This window comes from Nestor notabilis, unplaced genomic scaffold (genome assembly GCF_000696875.1).
Source record: "Nestor notabilis isolate BGI_N333 unplaced genomic scaffold, ASM69687v1 scaffold7427, whole genome shotgun sequence".
Classification (NCBI taxonomy): domain Eukaryota; kingdom Metazoa; phylum Chordata; class Aves; order Psittaciformes; family Psittacidae; genus Nestor; species Nestor notabilis.
The window spans coordinates 162-20,291 of record NW_009936837.1 but is presented as its reverse complement, the minus strand read 5'-3'; the positions used below and the strand labels follow the sequence as shown (position 1 = coordinate 20,291).

At 39.8% G+C, this 20,130-nt stretch overlaps 1 protein-coding gene across 1 annotated transcript; it reads right to left on the bottom strand.

Moving 5' to 3' along the window:
- Positions 1–617: 617 nt before the first annotated feature.
- Positions 618–19,654, bottom strand: MAP7 (microtubule-associated protein 7; the record flags this gene model as incomplete). Its single annotated transcript, XM_010018546.1, has 10 exons — positions 618–2,444; positions 3,091–3,317; positions 8,418–8,556; positions 10,836–10,893; positions 10,990–11,040; positions 11,330–11,431; positions 12,961–13,156; positions 15,109–15,292; positions 18,848–19,128; positions 19,539–19,654. Coding segments are annotated over 10 exons (1,365 nt in total), but the record flags the coding sequence as incomplete, so codon positions are not given.
- Between the last annotated feature and the right edge of the window lie 476 nt (positions 19,655–20,130).

The following is a 20,130-nucleotide window of genomic DNA, read 5'->3' as shown; positions in this document are numbered from 1 at the left end:
TAACTGTGTATTACCTGTGACAGTACCAACAACAAAAACAGTTGGAATAGCAGGCAAAGGAGCTAGCCGTCATTTGATACCGCGCATTGGAAGAATACACCTTAACCAAAGACTTAAAATTTCAATCATTTTTATTTTCTTAGTGGCTTGTTTGGTGGGTTTTTGGTTTTTTTTTTTTGATTCCTACACCTAGTTTGACTCCCAGTTCCCTAGATTTTACTTTGTATGTCAGGCCCTTGAAAAGGAGGAAATTCTCTCTCTTACGCGAAGCAAACCTGGAATAAATATAATTATGATTTACTGCAGTCCTGTTCTTGAAAGTGAAGTCTCAAAAAAAACCAGATCCACATAATTTTTACCTGAGCCTGAACAGATTCAAGATCAACATAATTTAAACCTGAATCTCAGTGAATCCTCAGACTTAAGACTGAAGCTAAATCTTACTGTTTCTTTGCTGTTTCTAGCTGCAAGTGACTCTGTACTGATTTCCTTGTAAAGATATTAGAGGAACTCTGAAGAAAAGTTTTAAGCAGACCAGGAGTAGCAGGAAGAGTTTTCCATCACAGATTGACTCCTGCTCCAACTATGCAAGAAAATGAACATATAAATAGAATTAGTTCAAACAAGTTTTATTTGGTACTTACATGCTATATATAAGTTTAAAGAAAACTACATATTTTGGACACTTCAAAATATTGTGGCTATGTACATGGAAAACTAAAGAAAGCAAGAAAGGAACCCAGTTTTTTTTACTGTGTCACAAGCTACTATTGAAAGCATTCTGACTGAAATGGCTGCTTTTTCCCTTCCACATACATTCTGACAGATGAGGTCTCTTCCATTGCATTTCTATTGTTTTTATCCCATCTCCTGTACGAAAGAACACTTGCCAGCAGCAGAAAGTAACTTCTTAAGAAATTCTTCAGCTTTTGTCTCAGAGGATTTCCTCTGCCAGCACAGACTTTCTGCACAGCTTCCTAGAGGCTGACCTCAGTGCTCACTAAAGGCAAGTGCAGGAATCTTAATGAGACATTCTCTGGGAGCATGAACTGAGACCCCATAAACCTCCACTTCCTCTAGCCAAGGATCTCCCTGCTGACTTCAGCAAGCAGCATGTCCAGCCCTGATTGGTGCTTTACACTTAAATAGCTAGATTGAGCTCTACCTATTATCTGTAGCAGCGTTGTTCATCAAAGCACAAGAAGGCGCAAGACTTTACAGTTCTGCCCAATAGCAACCAAAAGCAAGGGGTGGAATGACAAGAGTAGAAATTGGCATCAAACTAAAGAGAGAGCAAGCTGTACTGCTGCTCTTACCACTCTTATCACTGCACTACTTCATAAAAATCACATGACAAAAAGCACAATAACCATTTTCCATTTGCTCTGAAACGAGCAAACCCAAAAATATCCCGAAACAAACCTGCTTCATTATCCAAAAATCAAACATTTCAGGTTTCCCACAGGCTTCAGTAGTCTGATAAGGCAAAGGAAAAGTCTTCCGCCATTGGGGACAGCAGCAATTTGCAGGACTCGAAACAAGGTATTTCCTTGTGTGTGCGCCTATGCATACACATCTTTTATAGTATTGAGAACATAGATGTAACTAAAAAAAAAAAAAATGAAGGTTGCAGTATCATTTTGCCACATTTTTCTAATTTATTCATTGAAACGATTTATTTCTTTACTGAACAAAATTCATAAATACATCATCTAGGAGAACAATAGGTTTTCCTCCTGTCCATGAAAAAATAACGCTTTCAAATTTTCACATTTTAAAACCTGCCTTGTTTCGTGTTTTTAGAGAAAATGCAAGAAGATCATAGTGACATCTCAATTTACAGAATGTCCCTGTAGGAATTACATTTACAAGAACCTGATACAGAAGCCTATAGTTTGCCCCCATAATTAGAGTTCTCAGCAATAATAGTTAAACCAACAGGTTTAAATAGAACACCCCATTAACTCTACTTGTAGAGCAACGAGGTATTTATTTTTCAAGTATTAGAACCACAAAGTGTAAAAGATTCTTTGCCAATTTTACAATTATGCCTTTTAAACCAACACCCACCTTTTTAAAAAAAGAATCAGACCCACCACCCAAATCAGCCCATTGCTTTCAGATTCCAGTGTCCTGTGTCTTAAGGAATGCAGAAATATCCAGGTACTAACAGAAAAAGCTTGCTGGAAAAAGCCATATTAAGTAATGCATGTGAAGCATGATTTTTTCTAGTGGTGAAAGCTATTACAAAGGTGATCCAAGTCTATTCCCATCATTTCTTCTGCTGGTTTTGCTACAAGTCCTTCCAAAAAAGATATTCAAGAAATCTTTAAAAAACTGTAGAGAAAAAATAAAACGCTCCTTCATAGCTTGGAATAAACTCCACTGACTGCAGAGATGATCCTATCACCTTTGGTTCTTCAGAAGAAACAATCAGATCACTTCTACAACAGAAGGTATCAAAACCGACATATCAGTAAAGAGTGAAAATTCTTACTTCAAAATGCTAGTCTTTTATGCACTTAGGTTATTGCAAGATCATTTTCCTTACATTTTTAGCCAGAGAAAAAGACAATGCTATTTCAATTTCATTTGCGGTGTTAGTTTTTTATTATCTAACATCCTTTCAAAGTTGTGATGTAATTCAGAAAAATCTAGTGTGCTGCAAACCATCCCTCAATGTCAGCAAGAACTTGAGGAGGGAAGTACAGCCAGGATTTCATATAGAAGGCAGATAACCTCTCCCCTTCTGCCTGGGTGTGTCAGATATTACACCTGCAGAACGTGGAACAGCAGTTGTCTCTTTTCTGTTCAAAAGCACGGGGCAAGCATTTTCGAGCAACTTCAAAAGGCAAAAAGTAAAGTGTAACTAAGCAGCCCCTCCTCAAAGAAGAGATGAGGCCTCAATAATTTGCACAGCATCTGTATGCACTTGGCATGCATAGCTTTACAAAAAGGAAACATGCTCCTTTCACCAAATAATATGGGGTCTAAAAATGCTTAAATTAATCAACTTGTATCAATTAAGAACTCTGGGTCCTCTGTCAATTACAACACATTACAAGTGTTAATGAAGCGAGGTGAACCTACCTGCTGTTTGATGTGTTTGAACACTATCTACCTGAGGCAAAAGAGTCCCCTGATCTTCAAAGGCTAGAATTGGATTCAAAGGAATTTGAGGACTATTGCTTCCATCATTGTTCATGGCATCCAGCCGGGATGGTTTAGAACCGATAGGCAGGTTTATGATCTCTTCAAAGTTATCATTCTGCATAGACATTCCATTTTCATTTGGATTTTTCTCTGGATTGAGATTGCTGAAAGAGAAACACAGGTATTTCCTCATGCACTTCATCTACAACATAAATTCAGTCCTTCTCAAAGCAATATTGCAAATATAAGAAAAGTCTGCATTAATCCCGAGCATTCTTTTAGCCAGTAAAATAAAAACCATGCTTTTACCACAACAGAAAACCTGGTTTTGCAGCAAAGTACTAGATAATCTTCCCTCAAACACAAGGGATTGTTGTTACGTTTGGCTTCATGATGCCCAGAGCCAGAGTGCTTTCTGGACTGCAGTTCTGAGGACTGCAATGGGAAGCAGCAAGAGCACCCCTGCAGCACCACCACTGCTATTTGAGCCACCCACTTAATGCAATTTACAGCCTCTAACATCTTTTTCAGCTCTCATAACCTTTGCCATACCCTTCCTCTTTCTGCAAATCAGTGTAATTTCCCTCAGATAAGACCATCATCGTTTTTGTTAGTTCTTGGATCACCTCCTTCCTCCAGTTTTGGAGCAGCCTCTTCTACCTGCCACTTATCCAGAGATAAAACTCCCTTCCCAATGCAGTGCTCTTTTCAGTCCCTCCTCCCCAGCAAATCCTTAGGGCTTATTTCCAAGGCACTCTGCATTCCTCCCATTGATCATGGCCAAGACAAAGGAAACACCTCCCAGCATCCCTCATGTCAATCTTCACTGTCTTTTTCCATCTCCCACTGGGCAGAGATGCTTTATGAGCAAGCTCTTGCACACCTCCCCCAGTCAGGAGCAGTACACACACAGACACTCCCTAGTTGCACACACTCTCCTGAGAAGATACATGATCATGTCTCACAGTCTTGCCCCTTCCTTTTCAACCCCTCTTATTAGGCACTATATTGTCAAATCCTGCTGTCTTTGCAGCTGACATCCGCTATCTTGCCAGAGGGGAGAAACTAAGGTGCTGATTTAGTGAACAGGATGACAGTAATGGGACTATAAGCTTCTTGAGAAAGCACAAGTACTCAACTGACACTCAAAAAAATGTGTGATCTTCCACAGGTGCTTTTTAAGGCCCTCAACAGTTGTGTTCTGGCAGTCTTAGGTACCTATTCCCTATTCAGACTACACCACAACTGTTCAGGCTTTTTGGAAATGCTTCAGCCACAAAGGCTCAGATGCAATTTTCTTAGATTGAAATTAGGCTATCAATTTCCTTGGGACATTTCTGAGCAGGCAGCTTGGTTTCATAGGCTACTCTTCTCCTGACAGTGTATTTACCACGCTTAAAAAAACCTGCTTGTAATAGACATATTTTCATTTGCTGTTTTCATCAGGTGTCCAACTCTTCCCAAACAATTGCAGAATTGTTTTATAGTACTTCCCAAGAGAAAGAAAATAATTATTGCTCTTTTCAAAGTGGCAGCATTTTATCCAAAGCCACGATTTCCTGTAGCAACAACATGCTGGTTTTCATACCAAGCCCTTCATAATTTTTAAAGCCATCACTGTTTCTTTTTCAGAAAGGCCCTGCCCTTTTTCCCATCTGTGGACATGCTGAGCAAATTTCAAAGTGAAAAATATGTTTCACGGCACTGAGTTTGAGAGCAGACAGAGCAGCCCTACTGGCTGCCTGGGAGAAGCCACAAGTCACATCACCCTTATGTGCCAGAGATTCACATCTGCAAGATGAGGAGCAGAATCTGTGAAATGCTTTATAATAAAGCCAGCTTTATAGTGTACAGTTACTAGGTTACTATAAGCTATATGGTATGCTATTACTTATTTCATCCCCATCTACTGCCAATAACCTCACCAGAGCTAGGTTACAGAAGGTGTGTTGGATGGGGTAAGGAAGAGGTGGGAAGAGAGCAATTGCTCATTCATAGAAGATTGAACAGCATAACACTTCAGCAGGTATTGGTACAATGAAGAAGCCTCTTGCTTCTGCAAACATTGATTTTTCTACCCAACTGATCAGCTGACTTCATAACCAAACAGTTTTTTATATTTGTCATTGCACTGCCAGTACTACACACTGAGTTTGACCATGATTCAGACTTGACTGATGTCTTTTGAGACAGAGGAGTCTATACAGTCACAAAGGCCGTACAAAAATGGAAACCTATGACTATGACTCTTCAGAATTTTATGCTATAAAATCCTTTATATTTTATGCTATTTGCTCCACCAAATTACTAGGGATCAAACTTAGAAGAAATAAAGAGAAAAAAATGGAACTGCAGAATTAATTTCCACTGGACGTCTTGGAGGCCATAAGCTTAAAAGCAGATTAGACAAATTCCTAGGAGATTGGTATGCCCTCCAGCTTCTGGTAATTAGCAGCTTAGGGACTACTTGAGCCTATGGTTGCATTTGGACCACAATGTTTAGTAACCCTTCACTGGCCAGACGATCTCCTGGTCCTTCCCTTTTTTCCCCTTTACACTTGCTCCCGAAGTGACTGCTACAGGCTATTTGAGTGAAGAACACAAAATGTAATAGACTTTTAACCTGCTAAAGCTGTTCATACTGTCTTAAGTTACATTCTTAGCAATGTCTCAGTGTCCGATGCAGCAGTGGAGATACCCTTTTTGATATTATATCTTATTTCCAAATGACTGTTTCAAATTAATTTTCCACTTGTTGGAAAAAAAAACATGAAACCCCAGGATTTAGCCAGAAGTTAATGTGCCATTAATAATATTTTAGTACTCAGGAACTACCAGCTTTCTTAGTAACTCTACATGCTTTAGTATCTAACTGGAAAATTTCCATGGTATGCTCCATTTTAAAATACATTCAGTGTTATCTTTTCCACTGTACTGCACCTGATCGAGAAATATCTTCATCCGAGTTCAGCTGTGAGTCTTCTAACCACAGGCATTTAGGACAGATATAAGGTCACTCCCTGCCTCCCTCCCCAGTAATAATTCATTATTGTTAATTAGCATTTGAGCATTATATTGGTTAACTGAATTTACTTGTGAAGAAGACACTCAGATCAAGCATAAATGGCAAAATCTGAACCCTTACAGCACCACTTAAAACTGCCTACCACAAAAATCGTGTTCATGTTCAGACACATCATTTTAACTCAAGACAACTATGAAAAAGGAAATTGCTTCCAGGAATCAAGAATTCTTGTAAGATCTATTTGAAAACATTGAGTGCTAACATGGGAAAACAGCTCAATTCACAAGCAAGTGTGTATGTTTTTTTTTCTTTCATGATGCAAAGTGAAGAAGCTTTAAGTATAAAGAAAACTGATTAATGTTCGTTAGTTTAAAACACAGGAGTAGGAATACTAACAAAAATTTTGACAAACTATTATGTGGGATAGATGACTGCACCAATCATCTGCAATAATGCTTATTAATCATATTTGTTGACAATAGATATACAGTAAATAATGCAGCAGATCACAGCATTTTCATTAGGGTTTATGAAGATCAATTGTCTTGGAAAGCTAATGAAGTTCCAGTACAAGATGATTGCTGATCAAAAGCAGGAACAGCGTATTTACTCCCTCCTCTTGCCCATACAAACACAGGCCACAAGTCCCCAAGGCAAAGCCTTTTTAAGTTTTAGTCAGAAATTTGAGCAATCTTGCCCTTAGGACAAGTTCAAGTCTTTTCCAGACAAAAACCAAATTCGTCTTTGGGCTGGAGTGAGGTGCTCACACAAGAGACCATCTCCACCTGCTGCTGTGTGTATGCTACAAGAGTAGGTATACCTAGATGTCACACTACCACAGCACATGAGATGCATTGGCAGTGGTGTTGGCACCTGTGGCTCTTAACATGGGATAAAAATCTACGCTGCTGTGTATTCCTTACAACAGTTTTTTAAGCTACCTGGGCTAAGCTTACACCAGGATGCTACCAAATGCTTCAGCCTTCACCTTCCCAGTCAGCATGGAAGTACCTCTAAGAGAATCCCTCCACACTCCAACGTGGCATGCCAGCTTCCCCTTCCATAGCCTGATACACACTTCCACTTATGTCGCTGTTACTCAACCTCATTTATTCATTCTTCCCTTTTGGCCATTCCAAGGTTCCTTCCACATAGATTATAATGCTACAGGACAGCATTTATTAGTGCGGCACTTTTATATTACAAACATCAAGGTGCATGTAAGGCTGGGAGTGATTAACATTTGATAGCTGCCCAAGGCAATTGTGAGGCAGCTCTGTGCAGCTTATCCAATACAGCTCAGCGCTCAGTGTCACTGACAGAACTTCTCTCAGCAGGAGCATCCTTGTCAGCCTGACAGCAGGCTAAGATCCCCCAGGCATACAGAGGGACCAAGAGAGGGCAAACTTCTCCTTCAATTAGTGCCAATCACACCCTTAAGCATACTGTCCATAACAGACTGTGAGACGGCTTCTCACATTCAAGTTTTTCCACGCATATTCTGGCACTACCTGCATAAAACATGAAAGGACTAAAGGATTATTTTGCTTTCTGCATTACTAAAATTGAAATAACTGACAGCTCATGCTTATGCAACAGACTTCACTCAGTTGACTGAGGTTTCAAGCATTTCAACCATTTCTCAAAGTCTGAGTGACTTGCTTCATGGCTACAGAGAGCTCCTCATGTTAAATGTTTGCCTCCCAAATTCTCCTTATAGAGAATCTTCTTAAATGTAAATCCAACATGAATAGTTCTATATATGAGGGACTTTTGCTCTGTAAGCAAAACTTGCTAATACTTCAAACAGTTCAGAAATTGAAACATCTAGGCTGGAAGCACACTGTTCATTATTCCAATCAAGAAAACCAGCACTGAAAATACAGAGTTTTTATGAAGCTTAATTCATGGAAAGGAACAGAAAAAAATTGCCCTTTCCATTAAGTTTCAATTTACATAATAATTGCTGACAAACGACATGTTGTTCCAGATCTCCACTGCAAAGAACATGCTGTATTTTCACAAGACTCTTCCCTATCATTTGGCAAAAATGGGTTACTGCTACGTGAAAGATGATAAAGGTCTTTTCTGTGTCGAGGAAAAGATAAAAATAAATAGGAAACAAGGCAGATTGAACAGCTGTCTCATTTACTTAATGAATATATGGATCTCAAAATAATTTATCACTCTAGTAACGCTCATGCTCTAGTCATCCTCCAAAACTTTGTGCTGTTCTTACCTGTCCATATTTACAGGGGGTTGATGTGAGACAATCACACGCGTGCAGGTGGCTGGTTTCCCGTTGTAGGGAGATGGCGTTGCATGCTGAAGCTGAGGTCCTCCTGCAGGTTCCAAGGGAGATGCAGGACTTGTTACGACTAGAGAAAGAACACTATCATTTACCTGCAGATTAGGCTAAAACACTTCCTACAGAAGACAGAACAGTCAAGGCAAGCTACAGATTAAAAAGAGTTCTCGCGCCTCTCCCTCTCCCACCCCGCCTCCTTCATCAAGTTTTTTGGCACACAAGCCCTATTTCAGGTCCAAAGTAAATGCCACAGATTTCAAAGCTGTAGCTTAACAGACAAGAACAAACATTTTACAATGATACACACAATTCCAACATGTAAGCCAGTGGTCAAAATAGACTGATATCTGACAGTATATTATGCTGTCACTTTTCAAGCAGCAATAGAGACTAGAACAACACTGGGACATCATCAGTTCCATACTCTGGTATTTCTTAGTTCCAGTGTTGATCTCTGACTGTAATCCAAAAGGAAACCAAGAGGAAATAAATCTCCATGGAAAGGATACTTCTTCCGGCAAGTACCAAATCACTACTATAAAATGTTGTAGAGTACAACTACAGCCTTCTGCATTGTATATGATTGTATACAGCCACACTAATTCACACACAAGTCAGTAAAAGGAAGCAATTGCACCCTATCGATACCAGCACCTGTTACAATAGTTGCAAGGACAATTTAGTATTCATAGGCTTGGACACATTTAAGTTGGTTACCCAAAACCTCCTCTGCTAAGCCACTTCTTCAGCTGGTCTGTTTTGCTATGCCTTAAAATCTTGGGCTGAAGTCTTCTATACCAAATGTTTTAGCCTGATCCTTGGTAAGTTTTTGTAAGGAGAGTATTAGAAATACAGACTTGGTGCTTCTACAATGTAAGAAGAAAATACACCAGATATAACATTTAAAAAAAAAAAAAAAAAAAAAGGGCAGAAGATAGACTTGCTCTGCTTTGGAGATGTAGGGCTAGCTCCTATTTTTAAGCAGAGGCCAAACAAATGACAAAAAGGTGATGGATTTTATTTCGTTGTGCAATTCAGCCATTCATGTAAAGGCCTTCTCAGGTTTTGCCAAACAGTAGGACTAAAAAAATACTTTTGGGGAAGAAAAAAAAAAAAAAAAAAATCACCATTTTTTTATGGCCAGAAGTCTATTACCGCATAGTGTGGAAAGTTAGTTGGCTGAAATATCTCTGTTAATTCATACCTTTGATTCAATAGCATACCTAGATAAAGTAAAGCCAAACAGTAGAGCAGCCCTAAGGGTGAGGGCAGTTTTCTCTTTCTTCAGTCATTCAAGGACTCCAGCCTTCCCTGAGGCCTGGGGAAATGGAGGTCCAAATTCTCCTCTGCCTTAGGAAACTGACTACTTGTCTTCTACTGGAGCCATGTATAGTTTCAGGAAACATTTAAATGGTTTATAGCACCTTCTCTTCCCCAGCCCCTCATCCCTCCCAAGATAATATGTAAACAACTTCCAAACACACATAATGAAATCTGTGCCAAAATGTTTCCTGGCAGTGCTAAACACAGCGTTCACTTTAAACATCTAGAAAAAAGTTGTACGTCAGCCAGTGCTGTTGTCTTCCCTGTTACTCAAATACAAAGAACAATGTCATTTAACATGTTATGCTACAATAGGATAAGCCATTTGATAGCTTGACTTCAGTATCTTTAAATAGTGCTAACTTATAGTTAATGATTGTTGAATATGAGCTAAATTCCCCCCCATCCTCCCTCATTGCAAATATTAAAGTTTTATATAAAGCTTCACCTACAATCACAAGGGAAAAAAGATGAAACAGAACAGAAGACTAAGTGTGCAGGTGTGACAGAAAGACTAAGCTTTTGTAGGAGCTGAATTTGGGGGGAAATGAGGTTTGGGAATAAATTAAGACAAAGTGAATAAGGCAGCAGATATGGACAAAAAGTCGCAGGGAGATGTTTATAATAATGAACAATTTGTTTTGATGACTGAGATGAAATAATCCTTTAAGAAAATTGAATAAGTCTGCAACAACTACATCTGCAACACTAAACATGTGTCCAACTGTTCTGTGATCAGAAACAGAAAGTACTTTATTTCTTTTCACTTCATAAATAAACTTGGTAGGCAACTTACTCTTGTTAAACACTGATGTGACAAAGTTGTTAAAAGAGGTGAATCATTTAGTAAAGGCTAACTACTCATACAGAAAGGCTAAATTGTGTTTGCCAAGATTTCAGTTCTAGTCCTCTCATGGTTTTCTTTTCTGCAATTACTGTGACAAGTTTCAGAATTGTATCTCAAATCATTGTGCTTAGTAGGCATTTATTCACCTGTTGCACTCAGGGCACAGTTAAACACAATACCTGTTTCTCCAGTAATATTTGCCTTTGATATATGTCCATTTTGCTGGTCACTGATTTTCTACAAAGGAAGCACAGTTCTGTAAATTAAAAATGGCACTGGGGAAAAGAAATGAAATGTTTCCAATATTTACACGTGTTAAGTAGCAGCACTGACCTTATCTATAGCTTCTACACGCCTAGTTCTCTTCATGATCTCCTCAAGCCTCTACAATGAAATGTAAAGGGGTAAAATAATGTTCACTGTCATTAATTTAAAAATCTCCCTCCCAAACCACAATTGCTTGTCATTTACAAGTTGCATCTGTTTATTGAAAAAAAGATGAATTATTTGTTTCTGTTGGTGATATTCCCTTCCCATTCACATCAGGCTATGCAGATAAGGACTGCAGCTTTTCTGACAGCACATTTCTATCATGGATAACTTTCTACAGCTGAGGTGGAAGTAAACTGCTAAGGCGAAAGAAATTACAGTTTCTCTGCATGTACTGAGTTACCTTCTTCCTTTCCAAGCGCTCTTGCTCTTCTCTTTGGAAATGCTTTTCACGTTCTAATCGAATCCGCTCTGCCTCTTCCCGTTGGCGAGCTTCTTCTTCTTTCTGAGTTGATGGGAAAAGGTAGTAAGGACTAATTTATTATTATTTAAGGACAGGCTTACACTGATATCTGCTTAACTGTGCATCTCTACAACACCCAGAAAAGACACTTTCGGGCTTTAGAAGTCACCAATGATCTTTTCAGACTGACCTGATTAATGTCCATATTTTGCATAGCTTTAAGAGATGCATAACTAAACAATGGACATTATATTTGGTTCTGTGGCTGTTGTAGGGCACGTGCATGAAATCACAGCAGATGACAAATAAAGAATAAATTTTCTAACCTTCAGCATTAGAACAGAAGCCAGGAAACTATTAAAGAGACTCATGCTTTGTGTGGTGGATATTTTTGAGAGTCAAACAAAAGCAGTAGAATGTGTTATTTGGCCAACAGAGGCATCACTTAATGACACAAAGGACGAACAGCCACAGAAACATTTGCACAAGCTTTCCATTCCTGATTTTTTCTAATTAAATGCAAAACTTGTCCGGAATATAATGCAGAGAGGCCTTGCTCCCTGACAGTGGCAGTGGTGTATGATGGAACTACTGCAACAGTTCATTTGTTATGGCTGTAACACACAGAAAACTTGGCCATACACTATTTCTGAGTGCTAAACCAGGGATGTGAATCAGTTTAGTATTTCAAAGAAAGCAACATACATCTGAAAAAGAGAACTGCAGTTTCTAAGTTACAATGATTAACACAATTCTTTAAATACTCATTTTTAGAAGCATACATTTAATTACATACCAGAAGAAAAAAAAAACGTTGACGGGGAAGACTGAAGTGCTGAATTTTGGGGTTGAGAAAGCACACCCAAAAAGTAAAGGGCCATGCAAAAAAAAAGAGTCCTATCCAGAATGCTTACTGCAGCCTATCCTGAAGTTGGTAAACCAGCACTGTGCCCATCAAAAATGAGAGCACTTGAAAAATTGTATTTTGATTTGTTTACTCTCACATCTGTTGAGTAGGTACTCTTGATTTCAGGAGGACTGTATGCAGCTTGATTAAAGTGATCAATATCTATCCCTTCTCCAACACTCTAAATAGTCATCTTGGCATCTAGACTTCCTATAACTGTGTGGACAAAGAGTTCTCTGGTATAACACTGTTCATTAAAATCCCCTGATACAACCTTATTAATTTATTAATCACAATTTATCAGGAATAGGAAAGGACTTTTTTGTAAGTAAATAAATTCTACAAGAAAAGAAAAAAAAAACCCAAACCAAAAAACCCTCACAAAAACAAACACAAAAAACCAACCAAACAATCAAACAAACAATACAAAACAAAAAAAAAAACAAACCAAAAGCTCAACTCCCTACCATATGTTTTTGTCAAGAAGAAATATCTTTACTCTTTGAATGACTCTACGGACTGAACTCTGCCCCAACCCTATTCACTTTATATATAGCACTTAAATTTTAGATAATCCTCTAATCTAAGTGTTGCATAAGAGGTGTCGCTTTAACCACTTCACTGCCAACCAGACTGGCAGGGAAGTTCCAAGAGTCAAGCATACTTGTTTCTGAATGCGCTCCATCTCTTCTTTCTCCTTCTGTTCTCTCTCCTCTGCCTGTCGGTGCAGTCGTTCTTCCTTTTCCCGTTCCTCTTCTGCATCCCTTCGTTTTTTCTCTGCTTCCTGTCTGCGAGCTTCTTCCTCTTCTCGGCGAGCTCTCTCTTCTGCTATCCTCTGTGACAGCTCCTCCTTCTTTTGCCTGCAATTGTGAAACAAGCATAAGAAAATTAAGTAAAAAAAGGAGACAAAAACCTTAAACCACCAGATTCCTGACCCAAGACACCAGCACAGCAGAAAAGCTGGATAAAAGTTGCCCTGCTGTCTCATTCACAAGTTGTCTGCTCTGCTTCCAGCAGGGGCCAAAGTTGAAGCTCAATAGAACATAAAAAACTTTGCAATGCAATACCAATACTTCTTCAGCACATGCTTCCGCTAATCTATGACTCACTTACTCTCTGACTCAGAAACAGTACCATCAACTTTAATACATCTCACAAAGCACTTCGTTCTGTAGTTTCACTTCATCATATTTTGAAATAGTATACATTTTTGGCACCCATCTTATCTTAGAGCAATGACTCAAATTTTTAAAAAACTATCTAATCCTGCTGATTTTTAAACATTACCCCTTAACCTCACTTAATGCCCCCTCATCCTTTTGTTATGAGAGTCAATAACTTTCCCCCTTAACCTTTGATGCTACCCAAATTATTTATGAATTTGTAACCTATCGTATCCCCAGAAGTAGAGGGCAGATGGGTCTTGTCAGCTGAAGAATCCTCACTTGTTTAGTTTAGATTTTCATATAGGAGCTGTTCTATACTTGTGATCTTCCTTAATGTCTGTCTGCACTTATTTTCCTAGTTTTATTGATTTTACTATCTCAAAAAACATAAACCTCAACATTCAAGAGGTAGATTCACCTTAGATAGTTCAGAATGACATTTTCATTTTGCTCTCATTTTCTACTAACTTGTAGGCATCTCATTTGTAAGTTATTTATTTTGTTGACCATTACTCACCTGACACTTCCATATACTCAACTTTAATCAAGATCTCTTCCCTCAGAAATAGCCAGCCCAGAGACCACCACCACCTGAGTTAAGTTAGGATTATTTACACACATGCATTCCTTTATGCTTAGCAGTATTGCAATCCAGCTTCTATTTTCTATGTCAGCAATGTAAGGTATGTCTGAAACTGCATAACTGCTTTATCTCACCAAAGACCAGCAATATCTCATGGGCCACAACTTCCTTCAAGTTCATTTATGAAGGCACTGCAAAGAGACTGAAAACTCCTTTCACTGTGAAAGCTGATTATTCTTTACCTTTGGTTTTCCATCTTTCAGTCTTACTATTTACTCACCATATTACTCCTATGCAGCTTGTTTCCTTTAAAAGCCTTTTTGAGAGGGACCATGTTGTGAGCCTTTTGGAAAGCCAGGCTATTTAAACTGGCTCTGCCTTGTTCCTATGTTCAGCAACGTTGCTGTTAAAGAACACAAACAAATTCCAGATGCATGGCATCCCCCTAAGGCAGCACTCAACTTGTGCCGCAGCCACAGCCATAAGTATAAAGATAGGCTACTTTGTCACAGCCACAGCCATAAGTATACAGATGGGCTACCTGTTTCCTAGTAGAAAATGAGACACAACATCTATTACCCTCCAAAACTGTTGGTGTGTGTGTGTGTCTTGATTTTAAGCGGGGGAGGGGAGGAGGAAAGGTTTAAAGAGACAGCTGTTGGACACCTAAACACCCCCCGTAATGGAAACCTTACAATTCAAATTAAGAGACATTGTGCCAATCACAAAGCTGAAGACAGCTTTCTCTAGCTGCAATAAACAATTATAGCTTTGCTCATCTCTGGGGAAACAAAGAATCACTACAGCAAGGATCTGCTTTCCTCCTCTGTCCTATTTTAAAAGCACTATTTGGGATACGTTTTAACCTTACAGATCTGCTTAGCTATATATACTGCATCTACGAAAAATCCCAACAGGAAAATTTGTTTCCAGGGAGGAACTCATGCCTCCTGCACTTCAGTACCATACTTCATGTATCACAGTATAACAACAGAATATACACAAGAATCTGCTAGGAGGCTGCTAAAAACAGATCTTCTCCACTGCAGAGGTCCATACTCACCTTTCAAGCTCTTCTCTCTCCCTCCTCTCTTGCTCCTCCCGTTCCCGCTGCTCACGGGCAAGGCGCCTCTTCTCAGTCAGTAGCCTTGTTGCTTCTTCAGGGTCAGTTGTACCTGCAGAGGTCTTTGTGGGGGCTGGGGGTGGAGAAAGAGCTGGCAGAGCAGGAGGTAAGGGTGGGCTGGCTGCTGAAACAGATGGGAAGAAAAACTAGTTTGTATATCACAATAACCAGGATGACACCCTCTTGAAAGGAACAGAAAATAGTTTCAAATACTTTGTAAAGTCTTTTCAAGCTTATGTGGTTTTATAAATGATTCAGAGGTGGAAGATATTTCTAGGTGCTAGGGATTCGTGTTCCATAAGTGAAGTTTGTTTTTACAGGATATGATAAAGCAACTACCTTTGAAAAGTTAAGCCAACTTTTCTGCCAGAAGAATAAATGCTGGTGTATGCTCATCAGGAGTTACACTGACCCAGCAAATCCCACTTAGAAAGTAGAAATGAAACATTGATGCTATATTTTCTTCTGTCTGATAATCTACATCTGAAGAGCGCAGCCAGACTTTTTGGCAGTAGGCCAGTCGCTTTTGGTGATTTCAAACATCAGCTGTCTGAAGTGATCTGCAATAAGGATAGGACACAAGCTACCACCAATTCTGCAGTCACCAACCTGAGACAACTTGTGGGACCAGAACACAGCTTCTTAACAAGCTTTGCCACTACTGGTCAACTATGGCTTGTGTTCAGATCTTAATAGCGTCTTCAGATAAATTCTGCATCCAGAAGTAGCTTTGCCCACGTGGTAGAGAAGGTGTTACAGGCTTTTCCTCAAGTAAAACACTAGTTCATGTTTCCGTAAGTTTGCCTGGCATTCCCTAGCACAGGTAGAGCATGCCTCAGCTGCACTTCTTCTCTAGAGGCCAAGGACTGTTACCAACCCACAAGCTAACTGAAGGAAGCATTCCCAGGGTAAGCACATCTAGTAACAGACAAACATTGGCAGGGAAGACTTTGAACTGTCAATGGAATCAGATTCCGGTCCTGGGAAGATACATGTAGAATAAGTCATCAGGAACAGCCAGGTGATTATTTAAATCTCTATTTCTAATCACCCTTTGGCATGTTACAGTGTTTTCCTCATCTCATTAAATTTCCAGGAGAGGTTTCCTCACCAGTTCCCCCCTCCTACACCTCATCATGTATACAAACATAAATTCGATTGATTTCTCTGTGCTGAATGCTCACATTTGCTGACCTCTCTACTCTCTTCCTCTGCCAAATAAAAACTATGCAGCTCTTTCTATAATTGCTCCAGGGCTTTCACCCTGAATTCAAATGATGCATGTACACCAGTAATTTAAAGAGTCAGACCTGTTCTCTAGCCCTAAGGTAAACTGGCACAGTTTAGCCTCAGCCAGAGCACTACTCTCTCACATGACCAAAACAGGTATTCAGTCCATCCCTAGGGAACAGTCCAGGCTTGGGCTAACCTCCAAGATGTAGCTAGGAACTCAGAGAATTATGGCATGGTCAGATAAAAAAGGTGGGTAATTTGATCACTTTAAAGCTTGGGACCCCTTTATGCTCTTAGTAGCCCGGGGGACAGAAGGTAAGAAAATGTAGGGCTTTAATTACAGCCTGGATCAGAAACACACCAGAGCCTTTGTAATAGTTAAATAGTATAAATGACAGAGTTCCTGCACCTTGGCCCTTTTTAATTTGCTAACGTGGACCAAGGCAGGGCTGTCTCTCCTGAAGGGAGCACAGCTTTGTGCTGCTTAGGGTTCATTTCTTGCCCCAGGTGCTGAAGCTGGCACCATAACGAGTAGCCCATTTAATGCACCTCTGCCCTGCTCTCAGAAGAGATGACAACAGCTTGCACAGGCACACCCAAAATACCTTTAAAACTTCATTGGTATTAGTAAAATCATGTGATATTTGCCTGCAAAAGTTTGAATAGCTCTGTCAGTGATCAATGCCTGCTTACCGCTGGGCTCCTGTGACTACACAGCTAGCAGGTAGCTGAACCAGACAGATTAAAGATCAGTACAGGTAACTGGCGGAAATCAGCCGTGTTCACCGGCAGCACAGACCAAGAAATATCAATAGTGTCTGTCCAGCCCCAGATGCTGCACTTCTCCCTCTCTAGATTCTTGCATTCAACCACTGGCTACTTTTTGGCAGTTTGGACCTCCATCTGCAGTACAAAGCCTGTCCTCTAACCCTACATGTAAAAGGCTTAGCCTAAGGTCTCAGTCTTTGGTCCCAACCATCACTTCCTCTAGCTTTGGCAAAAGACATCCAATTTGAAGTGCTGCTCATCATTTACTGTAGTATCCTTCTCTTTTGGCCCTCTCCACTTTTTTTTCTGTGAATACAAACTACTTCACTTTTGATTATCACACATAACCTGTTTCCATACTAAGTGACCTTATCAGAAACTCAAATATTGACTGATTGCAAAAAAGTCAAGCCTCTCTTCCTCCTGAGGTAAACTGCCAAACAAGCACAAGTGTGTTTCTCTGGTCTGCACTTTGTAGTTCCTTGGGGACCTACAACTCGTAAACATTTGCAAAGTTATCTCAGTGGTATCCCCGAAATCCTTTTAAACGGGAGCTTTCTCCTTAGAAGGAAACAGGCCAAAGGTTATCAGAAGAGCAGTGAAACCCCATGCTAATATGGCAATTATATTTTCTTTATATGCCTATGGCTGACAGATGCATCAATTTATTACTGTAAATCTCTTAGCTTCATGTGGGATTGCACTTCATGTGGTAGGACTTGGGTATCAGACTGGAACTACTGTAACAGAACTTGTTAAAACAAAAGAAATCAGTTTGCATCAGGTCTTCTTTCAGAAGAACAACTCTCAACTACAAATCTTGCAGTTAAATGTAGAATTATTAATACTTGAAACTGTTTTCTGAAGGACAATTACAGGGGAATCTATGAATTTTAAATTCAGAATCTTAAGTAACCCATCCTGGGAATTCCAGTGGTCACAATGGTCATTCTATCCCATCTGCAAGACAAGCGGTTTATGCCGTATTTACACAGGGTTAAGATGTCTGCTAGAACAAACCCACACTTTTCATTTTTGTATTTACCTTTTGCCCTTCCTACACTTTACAATCATTACTTTATTTTGTGCATACATCCTTTTCTGCCTTGCTGCTTTTCAGGGTTGGTGTGGGGTTCTTTATTTGTCTGTTTTTTAACAACTCATTTCCCTGAAAAATTCTGCCTGTTCTTCTCTACTCTTCCTCTTGGTACCCCTCTGCATTCTACTTTATCCTGCTAATCTGTCCCATGATGACATGACTCGAAATATTACAGGTAAGCTGGTGGTGCTATTGGCACAACTGTACTGAGTGTCTAGCAGAACTAGACATTTTCACTCCTCACATTATGTTATGTAATGGCTTCTTGTCTTCAGATCACTATTACTCTCCTTCAATGGTTTGAAAAGAAGCTGTGTCATGATGTAAGGGACAAAATCCCAGTCCAAAAAGGGCAGAGAAGAGAGCTGTGAAGTCACACCATGCATGTTGTTTTGACTTTTACAAGGGCTTCAACCTGTTCACAAATTTCTCACTGAACATACATCTGTGGTAATATTCTGTAGAATTAGATTAATGTTTGATAGAAAACTCCTAAAAGCTACATTGTTTCAGAGAAAGTAAGGAAAGAGCATAATAGACTCTAGATGTTCCTTAACCTAAAGGAGGCTATCTCCTTACCTTGAGTGAGCTCTGCCTGGACAGCAAGCTCTTCTCGACTTGCAGATTCTCCAGTACCTGCTGAAGCTCCTTTACTCTCTTCTGTCCTCTCGTCATTGGCCTTTTCAGCCTCTTTTTCTGATCTTTTCTTCTCACTCTCTGGTTTGACCTCTTTTTTGACTGGCCGGATGTTGCCAGGAGAAGGAGGACGTGCCTGAGCAGAGGAAACTTTGGAGGAACCAGGTGGGGAATTTATCTGCTTAGGTGTGCCAGGCAAAAAAGGCAGAGACTTTGACGCATGCCTGTGGAACCAAAGAGCGATAATCACTACCATGCATGCTCTGCTGGACACCACCTACACATTGCTTCTACAACTACAATAGCTAAAAATAAAACAGCATCTCTATTTCTTTGCTATCAAGCAGGACTCCTGGTGAATCTGATCAGCTTTCATGCAAAATGCTTCTCTTTGCAACTCTCCAGATGCGTGAGCACTGAGCCCAACCAAGAGGGAAGAAACCAGCATCTTCCTCCTCCTTCCCTTTCCTCAAAGCAGTAGGAATTTTTTTTCTAAAAACAGGACTTTTTTTTTTTTGTTGCAGAGAGAAAACATTTATATCACCAAATAAGTTTGCACTATTTCACATTTAATTAATAGAACAATCAGAGCTGCCTATAGCTCAACCTCCAGCTAAGTGTGTACTTGGCTTACCAAACTGGAGAGGGAGCTGGTGATCTAGCTTTGGGGTTGGAAGAAAAATGACCTCCTTTAAAGCTGGCTGAGAAGCTGGATGACAAATGGTCTCTCTCTTTTTCTTTTTTGTCAGTCTATAGTTCAGCAAAGAAAAAGACAAAGTCAAGCCAGAGTTCACATGGCTAAAGAAAGCAAAGCAAGCTCAGTTAAGGATGAGGGGGTGGGGGGGATGTGAGAAAAAGCAGTGCTGAGTCAGTAGTTTCTACAGCCTGTTTAACAAGTTCATTAATACAGGCCCTGTAATCTGTCACCATCTTTAACAGTAAATACGCATTTGACAAGAATCCTTCTTAATCATTTTCTCTACTGTCCTAAGGCATAATGGCTAGTTTGCAGAGGCTTGTCTTCTAACAGGCAAAAAATTACCTTTTAAGGTTTGATCTTTGCTGATTGCCACAGAGTACCCTCCACTACTCCCCATAATGCCAGGATTTCACTTGAAGAAAGAGAAAAACACACCCCCACACACACCCCCAGGCTCACACTTAGTCACAGTCCATATATAGCTCAGGCTTTTTGCTTTCAATACTCCTATGTAAGCACCACAGAC